General features: G+C 35.4%; 1 protein-coding gene across 2 annotated transcripts in view; it reads left to right on the top strand.

Moving 5' to 3' along the window:
- LOC127428168 (isoleucine--tRNA ligase, cytoplasmic-like) overlaps positions 1–13,509 on the top strand; it is a 165,134-nt gene that overhangs the window by 93,254 nt on the left and 58,371 nt on the right. For both annotated transcript variants that reach the window (XM_051676316.1, XM_051676317.1), the window contains 3 exons: positions 2,015–2,098; positions 8,499–8,673; positions 12,803–12,915. In XM_051676316.1, coding sequence (XP_051532276.1) covers positions 2,015–2,098; positions 8,499–8,673; positions 12,803–12,915 — 372 coding nt within the window. The remainder of the gene's footprint in view (positions 1–2,014; positions 2,099–8,498; positions 8,674–12,802; positions 12,916–13,509) is intronic.

A 13,509-nucleotide genomic window follows, 5' to 3' on the forward strand; every position in this document is an offset into this window, starting at 1 on the left:
CAAATCATATTTTATTAATAGAAACTATACATTTAAAAATGGGTGTTTCAGTTGTTTTTTGATGCAGTTCTGGTTTAAGCTCCGCCCACACCTGGTTCTATCCAAATACAGAGACAGATACAGATAATTTTGTCATGTGAACAGATACAGATAATGGCTTCGCTGCACACCCCTAATGACAATGTTTACTTTTAATTGTTTATATTGTAATATGTTGTAGATTATTGTAGGAGTGCACATTTTACATCCCTCATTTGTTTGAATGAGCAGCTGGAAGCAGTGAAGCACAAACATATCAAAATAAGAGTCCCCGGTGTATTTCAGCCTTTCAATTGAAAAGTTCTACGCTATGAATAAAACCAACCATAAATTGCATCTGGAATTTAATTCAGTTAGGACTCTTGCAGCCTCAGTGTGGCCCTCCCCATTACAGAATGAAAAGACTAAGAACATTTGATATAGGCTACCAGTTTTTAAAAAATATTGGCATTCTTTCAACACATTATCGTATCAGCAAAATCCAATATCGGTCATCCTCTAATTTGAATCTGTTTATATAATGGTACATAAACCACTTTTAATGTGATACATATGTGGAAAACATGTCTTGAGTATTTTAAACTTGCATATATCCTACCCTGTTTTTCTGATACTGTAATGTTAAGACCATGTTGCATGTGTGCCCTTGCCTGTTTAAGTGAGAGCCTGTGATAGATGATTTATTTAGAGATTGTGTGGGTTTGTTTTGGTATGGGGATACAGTATTCATTTTATTTGTTCAGGTCTTGAAAAAGGTCTTAAAAAGTCTTAAATTTGATTTTAAAAACTCTACAGCAACCCTGAAAGTCTTCTCCAGCACATCCCAAAGGCTTTCAATGGGGTTAAGATCAGGACTCTGTGGTGGCCAATTCATGTGTGAAAATTATTCCTCATGCTCCCTGAACCACTCTTTCACAATTTGAGCCTGATGAATCTTGGCATTGTCGTCTTGGAATATGTCTGTGCTGTCAGGGAAGAAAATAAATCCATTGATGGGATAACTTGGTCATTCAGTACATTCAGGTACTCAGCTGAATTCATTTTATTGCCGCATAACATTGCTGAGCCTGGATCAGACCAATTGAAGCAACCCCAGATCATAACACTGCCTCCAGAGGCTTGTAGTGGGCACTATGCATGACGGCACATCGCTTCATATGCTTTCCTTCTTACCCTGACGCGCCCATCGCTTTGGACTAGGGTAAATCTGGACTTATCAGACCACGTGACCTTTTCCCATTGCTCCACAGTCCAATCTTTATGCTCCCTAGCAAATTGAAGTAGTTTTTTTCCAATTCGCCTCACTAACAAGTGGCTTTCTTGTTGCCAGACAGCTGTTTAGTCCCAATCCTGTAACTTCTCGTCACATTGTGTGTATGGAAATGCTTTTACTTTCACTATTAAACATAGCCGTTAATTCTACTGTCGATTTTTTTACGATGTGACTTCAAGTGTTTTAGTGATTTCCAATCACGATCATTCAAGATTTTTTTCCCGACCACATTTCTTCCGTGAAGCTGATGGTTAACAACTATCCTTCCAGGTTTTAATGATGCGTTGGACAGTTCTTAACCCAATTCCAGCGATTTCAGCAATCTCCTTAGTTGTTTTCTTTGTTTGATGCAGGGCAATAATTTGCCCCTTCGGAAACACAGTAAAAATGTTTCCACGACCACGGGATACGTCTTCCAACATGGTTGTTTAAGAAATGAGAAGCTACACACTGCATCAGTTAGGGTTAAAAGAATTTTTGCCAGCTGATACATATTAATCACTGCAATAATGATCCAATCAAAGGCTCTTAAGTATCTGCTTATTTAAATCCAAATGATGACTTTTTTTTTTTCTTTTGACCTGGCAGTGTATAATAGAATAACAAAGAATAACAGATGTCACAAAAATTACATTTGCAAGCTTTCATGTGTGACTGGCTTGGCTGTTGAGCATAATCGTGAATGTTATGCTATATTTTCAGTATCCACTGAAGGAGGTGGTGTTGATCCATCAGGACCCTGAAGCTCTCAGAGATATCCAGTCCCTACAAAAGTACATACTGGAGGTAAGGGTTACTGTACTTCTGTATTCCTGAGGGTTATCAAATATGTGTTTGTGTCAGAATCAGTACAGCTCACAGTTACTGTAATTAATCATCATACAGCAGGTGAACTTAGACATTAGACAGGAGAGTATTTTAAATTTGTCAGGTAGAAAAAATGAGCATTACTATGTAGATAGGCATTTGCAGGCAGGTTCGATGCTTGCAGAACAATTGATTGAAACAGGGCTTGCCAATATTTATTCATGAATAGGCAATGTTGATCTTTCAACATCCGGTGCTGTCAAATAATTACATTTGTGAGTATTTAAATTTGAGAGTAACACCATACACCTTTGTGCACTTGAATTCACTTTGACACACTAATACTGTACTGCCATTTAAAATGTGAAATTGGGCAAAGAAATGTGTAGATGTTATTCAAGTAAAAAGAGAAGCCTCATTTTTAAAGCATTACTGAACAGATTAAATAGAATTTAGAACTTTAAATGTTTATATTATTTATAAATTAAAAATTCTTGCTTTTGCATTATATATGTCACAAGTACACTACCGTTCAAAAGTTTGGGGTCACTTGCCTGAAAAGTTTCTCATGATCTCATGACCTTTTGATCTGAAGGCGTATGCTTAAATGTTTGAAATTAGTTTTGTAGACAAAAAAATAATTGTGCCACCATATTAATGTATTTAATTTCAAAACTAAAATTTATTAAAAAGAAAAAAAAGTTTTTGAAATGGATGACTTGGACCGAATAATTAAGAAAAGCAGCCAATAAGTGCCCAACATAGATGGGAACTCCTTCAATACTGTTTAAAAAGCATCCCAGGGTGATATCTCAAGAAGTTGGTTGAGAAAATGCCAAGAGTATATTTCTGCAAAATCTAGGCAAAGGGTGACTACTTTGATGATGCTAAAATATAACACAGTTTTTATTTATTTTTTATTTTTTTAGTCGCAACATAATTCCCATATTTCCATTTCTATTATTCCATAGTTGTGATGACTTTACTATTATTCTAAAATGTGAAAAAAATAAATAAAGAATGAGTAAGTGACCCTAAACTTTTGAACGGTAGTGTATATTATGATATACATTTTTATAAACCTACATTTTGAAAATATCAACATAACATCTCATAATATGTATTTTTGCATATATTGCCCAATCCTGTAAGTTTATGACCAATTTTTTGCAGATTAGTTTCTGTAAATTGTCTAGTGGACTGAGGGAGCCCAAATTAACATGCGCCAAATGAGAGTAAAAGTTGGATTGGCTAACTATTTTTATTTCATCTTGGATGCCTAATTTTTTGTTTTTTTTTTCCTCCAGAACAGTGTTGTTGATGTCTGTGTTGGCAGTCTTGGCACATACATGAAATATTCCTTGAATAATGTCATCAGAATTAAACTGCATGGAAATATAGCTAAAGTTCTAAAAACATTCTGTCATATGTATGAAAATACATTTTGAATGAAAATTATGCAACATTTGAATAGTGAAAAATATTTTTTTAACCACTAAATGTTGTCAATTTACCTGCCATTGGCCGGTGTGGCATAAAGTTAATTTAAAGGGATAGCTGAAAATTCTCTCATCATTTATTCACCTTCATGTCATCCCAGATGTGTATGACTTTCTTTCATCTGCTGAACACAAGTTAAGATTTTTAGAAGAATATCTCACCTCCGTAGGTCTTCAAAATGCAAGTGAATGGTGGCCAGAACTTTTATGATTAATGCTGCCTTTATGTGCTTTTGGGAGCATTAAAGTAATTATAAGACTCCAGTGGTTTAATCCATATATTTAGAAGCGATATAATAGGTGTGGGTCAGAAACAGATCAATATTTACTATGATGGTTGATAAACACTTGAAAACACATGTTCGCAGAATTTGCGAACTTAAATGTTAAGTATGTGCTAATTAGTTATTAAATGTATTTAAAACACAGAATTTACAGACTTAAACGATAAGCATGTGCTAATTAGATATTAAATGTTTTTAAGACACAAGTCGAACACTGCAAACATGACTTTTACCAATGATCTATGTGGCGGCAGTCACATAGCAAACATCTCTTTGCATTTATTCACAAATGTGGTTCTTTTAATGCCATTCAAACGTCTGAATACCTCACTGTTCTCCTCCTGTCTGGTCGTGTAGTTAGTGTGAGCACAGACACTCAACCTGCGTCCTTCACCCGCAGCCGCTGCTGTCCATTATTTATAGGGGTGCTGGTCCTCCGAGCTAAAATTAGCTGCTCTGTCTCTGTCTGCCATGCTCGATTGTTAAACACCCCCATGGAGAAAGCAATGGGCGACACACACCAAACGCCTGCCATTGATTACACCTATAGCTTTGAACACACTTACAAATATATTCATGAGAAAATAACCTTATTCATCAGGAACGAAGCAAAGATTATCATGAAACAGGCGTTTGGAGTCTTGGCGAGTTTTGCTTTGCATTATTTAGTGTAAGGTGATTAGATATACGAATGTATTTATGTGCATCAAAAACAGAGATTTGATGGTGGATGGAAACTGTTTACCGACTTCAAACAAGCATCAGCACTCTTGCATCAAAATATCATCATTCAGTGGCCCCAACAAGTATTCTGATACTTAAAAGCATAGTTTACCCAAAAATGAAGTTATGTCATGACTTTCTTTCTTCTGTGGAACATTGATGTGAGATGAAATTTAGGGCTGTCAATTGATTAAAAAAACAAAAAAAAAAAAAATTATTACATGACATGGCTATTAATTAATTGAATTTATCACAATTGCATACTGTATATCAATATTTGCTGAGAAAGGCCCCAAAATAAAGATAACTCAATATAGATTATACATAGTAATTCTAATGATCATATAATATAGAGATATATTTTATTATTGAGGCAGACGAGTAAAACATTGATTAGACAAAACAAAAAGTTGCTTTAGAAGTGAATACATTGTTTGCTTATTCCCATTGAACATAAGCCTACAGTCTACAGCCTACCGAGTTTGTCAATCTGTCCTGTTTTCACAGGACGCATTCTTGCGTTCTGTCTGCGCTGTTTGTAATTGTCGGGCTATGTGCATATGTGCCAGACGGATGCTTTTGTAGCGTTTTACTGGTTTTCAGGCTCAAAAACAGCATATTTGTATGGCGCTACATCAAATTAAAAGTAGTTTAAACTTTGAAAATCACATCTCAAGATTCCTGCATTCTGCTGTGCTTCATCTAGCTGTTACAAATACATTCCTGTGTGACCGCCCTCATTCTGTGGCTGCGCTGCTTGTGTGGTTTGTGGAGGCACGCTTACTGCCCCCTGCTGACTAGCTTGTAAAAACACAAAGTTACGTGTACTTCAAGCTTGAATTGTTCTGATGGTGGGGATATCTGTACTTTTATTATGGATTTTACTGACGGCTCTTGAGGCATGATTAATTGCATACATCTTTTTTAACGCAGTTGTGGAGAGCAGGGTTGGCCGAGCGACGATTGTGCGGAGCGAGGACGGGATGGACACCTGGAGCGAATTATCCGCCCAGCTGTTGGTGATTGCGGTATTGGCGGGCGGGGGATAAAGCTGCAATGAGAGCTGCACTCAGGAGAGACTCCGAGAGAAAGAGAGAGAGAAGCAACGAAGCTGTGTGTGTTTATGTGGAGCTGAAAAGCACCTCGTTAATGTGTGTTCGTGCTGCTGAAAAGCAGTGGTGTTGAATGTCTTTGTTACACTGAAAAGTGCTGACAATGAAGTGTCTTATGTTGGATGTTTGACCGGCTCCCGCCTCCTTCAGAGTCCACTTCCTTACAGCATTATTTTTATTTTAATAATCACACTAAATTAACGTGTTAAATCAACAGCCCTAATAAATTTATTTCTCATGAAAAATTCAATTTGATTATTTTCAGGGGAAAAAAATAATAAGTCATGACCTAACAATTTTATGTCCAAATGATGTTCTTTTCCAATGTTTTGAACATTGTTTTTAACTGGCGAAACAATGTTCATAACTGGTGGTTCTCTTTCTCCTATATTTTGAAGTTTGTGTTTAAAAGTTTAAAACTTTTAAGGGCCACTATATTGGAATACATTTATATGCATTATATATCAGCCTATTCATATTGTTATCTTGGTCTATTTTACATCTTGTTTCTCCATGAAAGTTTTCTCAATGTGTATAATTGCCTTTTGTGGCAGATGATGCTTTTGAATTGATAATGGAACAACTGATAAGTTTGTGTGTGTGTGTGTGTGTGTGTATGTGTCACTGTGTCTGTGTCTGAAAAAACATGCAGAAAGATAAAAGTGCTCTCTGTCGAGCTATATAAAACATGTATCTTGGTATGGGTTCATTAGTTGCCATATTCTATTCAAATGACTTTGACAGTACAGTAACTACTGTCCTAGTGTTGAATATGAGCTGCACCATTGAAGGCAGTGCAGCTTTACATGCAGCAGTCTAATCACAAACACTGACTATTTCAGTTATATAAAATGCTTCCTTATGATACATACCTTTATTTTAGAGACTATTTAAGAAGGTTGCCATTGTTGCTGGAGAATGTTGTACATCTGTATCCTGTTCAGTAGAAAATAGAAAACATTTATACAATCTAGTGTAATATTTCTATGCCCATTAGGGTTGTCAGTTGCCACAATACCAAAATTTTACATTAGTAAAATTTCACAATTCTCATTCTGTTGTTACCACATCAAACACTTACATGCTGTTGCTATGTAACACACTCCTTTATTTAAAAAAGTTAAATATTAACATATTTGCAAATTAAATTGAAACAATGATATATAGCATCTTAAAGAGCCCATATTATGCTCATTTACAGGTTCATAATTTTATTTTGGGGGTCTACTAGAATAGGTTTACATGGTTTAATGTTCAAAAAACACATTATTTTTCTCATACTGTACATTGCTGCAGCACCTCTTCTCACCCTCTGCCTGAAATGCTCTTTTTTTTTTTCCCCTGTCTCTTTAAAGCCCCCCTTTCCGAAAAGCCCAGTCTGCTCTGATTGGTTAGCTGGCCCAGTCTGTTATGATTGGTCAACCGCTTTGCGTGCGCGTTGGAAATGTAACGCCCCTTACCATAACCGAAGTAATTTATTATGCAAATGTGTTACATAGTGACATAGCTAAGACACGGAAGTAATGACTGGGCTGCAAACCAGGCGTTTCAGGCAGTTCAGGAGCAGTGTTTTGAGAGAGAGAGTAACTCCCTTTGGCGTGGACTTTGTGCTTTGTAACTTTGCAGACCTTTTACATGCACAAACAGCTATATTACACACTAAAGAAAAGGTAAAATCCCAAAAAGCATAATAGGGCCTCTTTAAAAAGTCATGCAAATGTCAAGTTTATATATTGTAGATATTCTGTTCTAGTTTTCTAGTTCTATGCTTTGCTCAATTATTTGTTTATATATTATAATTTTGTATAAAGAGTGCAATCTTTATTAAATGACTTTTAAAAATCCCTGTCCAGTAATCTTAAATGACTGGATAAGTCATAGAAATTCATTGGTCATTGGTTTTTATTCATAATAGAACAAACACATTTTAAACAATAGAACTTATAAAAAACAATATATATATATTAAGTAAACTTTTGCATTTTTCATGTATCAAGTAAACATTTAGAAACTGAATAAAATGTAAAATAAAACTACATAAATAATTTCAATAATAATAGTACAACAACAGCAAACTCCAAACTGGACATTCAAAAATGCACTTACTTGGCTATCAAAACCTTCAACAGTCTATAGGCTGTGTCTGAAAACTAATAATGCTGCATTTGCAGGCTGTAAAGGAATTATAAAGGCATCAAGGCACATCCATTTACTTTTACTCACTTGGCAGATGCTTTTATCTAAAGCAACTTACAGTACAGTACATTTATTACAGGGACAGAGTTAAGTGCCTTGGTCAAGGACACAGTGGTTGTGGCTGTGGGGATTGAACCGGCAACCTTCTGCTTATCAGTTCTGTGTTTTAGCCTACTACGCCACTCCACCTCCGAATCCAATGTTTGCGCCACATGCTTTTTACTAAACTGCCTTTATATGGACAGATTTGGAAGGAAGCATAAATGCAACCATCAAAGCTTTTGACATCCCAAAATCCTGTCTGTGCAACTTGACTTGAAAGAATAAAAACGGCATCTGATTGAGTGGTTGAAAGAAGTAATTAGTTTATAAATGTATGTTGTTTTTTTTTTTTTTTTTTTTGTCAAGTTATGACTCCATTTCTAAAGAGAAATAAGCACAATAGTTAATCAATGTTTATGTGGTTATAATTCAATGCCACCAACCAATACAAATATTTCCATCTTGTCCCCAAAACTGTGACATACTAAAAGTTTACAGTATTTTATTTTTGTTTTTTGATCAGGAGCTGAATGTTCGCCAGCTCACTCTGTCTATTGACAAGGACAAATACGGTATTTGTCTGCGGGCCGAACCAGATCACATGGTGCTGGGCAAGCGGCTGAAAGGAGCATTTAAATCTGTTACTGCATCCATCAAAGAACTGAAGAGTGAAGAGCTGGAGGCCTTCCAGAGGACAGGTATGTATCAAATTTACTGACATTGTACCAAGTCATTTAGTTGCCGCCAACAACAGTAGAAGACATACTGAAGATATAAAAACATTGATGTTGGTGATGGTGGTGTAGCCTAGTGGTTTGTGTCCTTGATCAAGACAATTTACTTGAGGTTACTCCAAGCAGATTTTTACTCTAAAGTACTGTGAGTCAGCTAAATGGCACATTTAATAAATTAGTAATATTTAGTAAAAAGACATTTTAGTGAATCAGATTGGGTCATAGTTCACTCCAAAATCATTTTTTTAATTTTTTTATTCTACTTTATTCTTATAATAATATAAATAATATTAATAATTGAAATTATTTAACTGATATTTAAATTGAGAAGTATTTATACATCATGGTAGTTTTTGTTGGATTGAATATAATTTATGCAAAATTTATTAAAATCATAATAATGATTCTTTCAGGACAGAATTAATCATGTCTTTATTTGAGGAGAAAATGTGCTTAATTGTCATGAAAATGACTCAATGCAAAAAAAACAAAAATAAAAAAAAAAAAAACAAAAACAAAAATCCTGATATTTGTTTACACATTCAATCATAATTTAACAGGTTAGAATGTAAGATTTGTGTTGCTCAATTTTTCATTTTGACAACAGTCCTGTAATGTTTTCTGTTGGTTTAAGGGTCAGTAGAAACCTTTAGTTCTTTCTGATGTTAACTCAAATGCCACTACTATCTACATAGCTTAACTAATCTTCCTCAAAAGAGAAACCTGTGCATGAGGAAATTTCAGCAGCAAGACCTTTGATGTGGCCACAATGTGTAGGAGGCAGTTTTCTGTGTTTGAAGTGGGTGGTAGTTTTTTTTAAAGCTGTTACCTGTGTGTTTGTGAGCTATATGCCCTGGGCGTTAGAGGGGAAGAGAAGAGGCAAGTGTGTAAATCTCAGATTAGAGTGCAATGATCTGGTGATCTCCTTTCTAAAGCATTTTCATGCCTTTTAGATATAGCACTGATGCCATAAGCACTGGAACGCTGGATAAGACCAGGAAATTGGACCTAAATAGATCAGAGCTGGATAATCATAAAAGCATAGTTTTACACATGTTGAAATATAACTGTTGTTGTTGGCAAGGAGGTCTATAAGACCAGGTAAGAGTTAGCTTTTCCATTCATCTCAGTGGCAGTTGTTCGGCTGCCACGTGACACACACAATTTGAAATCTGCCATAGAAGATGACGTCATGATGTATTGGCAACACTGATTGTCTGATGGCACCACAAAAACGTGCACGGTCCCACACCCTTCAGTAGCGTCTATTCTGAGCTATATCAATAAATATTAGCAATATATAAATGTATTTTGCAAAAATATATAATCACAATACACAGCTATTTTTGAATGTCTGTCAATGCAGAAAGATGCTTTTTAAAAACAGATGGTGTAGTTATGGTATTGGGGCTAACTGCTGACGGTAACTAGCTAAACCTTCATGCCTTGAATGTAGGTAATTCATTATTTAGAATAATGCATTATGGTATTGGTGAAAAAATGGCACAATCCCAAAAAATAAGCTTTGTTTTCTTTGAGCAAAATATATTTTTATATAAAAAGAACGATTTTCGGGTAAAATATGACACAGACATGTTTGCATGAGATTAACCCCCCATCCTCTCATTTAACACTTCTTGACCTGTTTTCAGTTGTAAAAATCCATCCAATTCAGATCTGCTTCCGGGATGGATGCGTTAGATTGCCGCAAAAGTTACAATTTTATTTTCAGCATACTTTTGAAAATAATCATATTAAAATAATTAAACTGAAATAATTGTGACCACTTTTAAGATATTGGGTTCTGTTTTCATGTGTGTGCAAACCTGTTGTCTTAGAGTGATTTTTAAGTTACTGCAAAGATGCCGGTAAAAGAAGTTGGAGAAGGTAAGTTGTTTGGATTTGGTATGATTTTTTTGACCACTTCATTATTTTAATTATATTTTCATTTTGTTTGGTGTGTAATTTAAATTTAAAAATGTTTTTGGTTTGATTTTTTCATTTCAATAAATTAATTAAATCTACTGATTGAAGTGCATGCTGATACAATCACTGTTAATACTAGCCATGATTTGTGTGTCAGTATATGAAAATGATTAATAATACTTACATTCTCTATAATTTCATGGAACGTACATCCAAATCCTGACGAGAATCACATTTTCTATGCATATAAAAGGAGGATGTCACTGTCATAGAATTATTTCTGTTCTTTTAGTCCATTTACACTACCAACTTCTTATGAATCTGTTGTCTTTGTTTATATCGCTGGTGCTTGACAGGAAATGGACTATATAATAGGACACAGATGCTGCAATAACCGGAGAAGGACCTCAGAATTAAATTGCATTTGATCCAGCCCATTTGTGTTTTGTGTGCGAAATTTCGGCAAACCCATTTGCGCCTAGATTTAGTGCATGCTTGCACGAAAATACCAAAACTTCATGCCCATTGACTTTGCGCGTATGATTTTAAAGCGTAGCACTGTGCTTAGAAAAATAAAATAAAATAGGGCCCAACGTTGTTCAGTAAAGTATCATTATGTAATTCAATCATTGTCAGAGCTGATCTTTACACTCCCAACATCACCAATTAAACAAAGTGTGTAAGTTCTGCACCATTAACAGTATCATATGGAATTGGAATCTTTTTGCTTGAACGGCCTAACACCAACCAGTGGTGTGAATCTGGTGCAAGACTATGTTTCTCTAACCAAAGGACGATGGAGGGAGTGTTTCAAAGTTGTAAAAAAGTTTTTTGGGTCACACTGTATATTAGGTGTCTTTAACTACTATGTACTAACATTAGAGAATACAATACAATGTATTTACTGTGTCACAACATGTTGTTCTGCAAAATTCTCACAAGATTCACATTTACTGATACTGAGATTGAGGTACGGGGTGTGGTTGGGTTTAGGGTTAGGGGTTAGAGTTAGGTTTTAGGGTAAGGGTTGGTTTAGGGTTAGGTTTAGGTTTAGGAGTAAGTTAAATACAAATGTAATTAAATGCGGGTATTTTAAATTTAAGTAAAATGCAACAACACGTACACCAATCATCCACAACATTAAAACCACCTGTCTAATAAAGTGTAGGTCCCCCTCGTGTCACCAAAATACCGCCAACCTGCATCTCAGAATAGCATTCTGAGATGCTATTTTTCTCACCACAATTGTACAAAGCGGTTATCTGAGTTACCGTAGACTTTGTCAGTTCAAACCAGTCTGGCCATTCTCTGTTGACCTCTCTCATCAACAAGATTCCCATCCGCAGAACTGCACCTCACTGGATTTATTGTTTTGTTTTTGGCACCATTCGGAGTAAATTCTAGAGACTGTTGTGCATGAAAATACAAGGAGATCAGCAGTTACCGAAATACTCAAACCAGCCCATCTGGCACCAACAATCATGCCACAGTCCAAATCTCTGAGATGAAATCTTTTCCCCATTCTGATGGTTGATGTGAACATTAACTGAAGCTCCTGACCTGTATCTGCATGATTTTATGCACTGCACTGCTGCCATGTGATTGGCTGATTAGATAATCGCATGGATGATTGTTGGTGCCAGATGGGCTGGTTTGAGTATTTCTGTAACTGCTGATCTCCTGGGATTTTCACACACAACATTCTCTAGAATTTACTCCGAATGGTGCCATAAACAAAAAACATCCAGTCAGCGGCAGTTCTGTTGTTGATGAGAGAGGTCAACAGAGAATGGCCAGACTGGTTTGAACTGACAAAGTCTACAGTAACTCAGATAACCACTCTGTACAATTGTGGTCGCTGTTTTGGCGGCACGAGGGGGACCTACACAATATTAGGCAGGTGGTTTCAATGTTGTGGCTGATCGGTGCATGTGCATAATAAGTGCATGCATCAAATGCTTAAGTACATAGTAGTACCCATTTTTGTAATTATTTTTGTTGCCGCAAATGGCACTGAAATTACATACAAGCTATAATCTCTACTACATATGACTTTACCAAATATCTTCGCAAATATCAGGTCAAGAAATAAAAGTGTTTTTTTTATTTTTATTTTTTAAATTATCGATACTGGTGAAAATATAATGCATTTTGAATATTTTTTTAGGATCCATTATTGTTGAGGGTCATGAGCTACATGAGGAAGATCTGCGTCTGATGTACACATTTGATCAGACCTCAGGAACGGCATCACAGTATGAGGCCCATTCAGATGCACAGGTATACATTCTATATTGATTTTATCCTTCATTCTTGTTTGGGGCAAAAATTACACAGAAAGTGAAAATAATGGCCAATATTTTTTTAAATGTGAGGGCAAAATGCCCCTGTTGTGAATTAGTATGTATTTATTTTTTGAAACTATTATATACAAAGATTACAAAGAACACTTACACATTCTTTATTATAATTTTTTTTTTTTTTTTCACATTTAGAATAATAGTAAAGTCATCAAAACTATGGAATAACATAAATGGAACTATGGGAATTATGTTGTGACTAAACAAAATCCAAAATAAATCAAAACTGTGTTATATTTTAGTAGCTTCAAAGTAGTCACCCTTTGCCTAGAATTTGCAGACATGTACTCTTGACATTTTCTCAACCAACTTCTTGAGGTATCACCCTGGGATGCTTTTTAAACAGTATTGAAGGAGTTCCCATCTATGTTGGGCACTTATTGGCTGCTTTATTATTTGGTCCAAGTCATCAATTTCAATAACGTTTTTTATTATTATTACATTTTTGTTTTATAATGAATAAATTTATATGGTGGCACAGTTATATTTTTGTCTACAAAACTAATTTCAAACA

Source organism: Myxocyprinus asiaticus, chromosome 37 (genome assembly GCF_019703515.2).
Source record: "Myxocyprinus asiaticus isolate MX2 ecotype Aquarium Trade chromosome 37, UBuf_Myxa_2, whole genome shotgun sequence".
NCBI lineage: Eukaryota > Metazoa > Chordata > Actinopteri > Cypriniformes > Catostomidae > Myxocyprinus > Myxocyprinus asiaticus.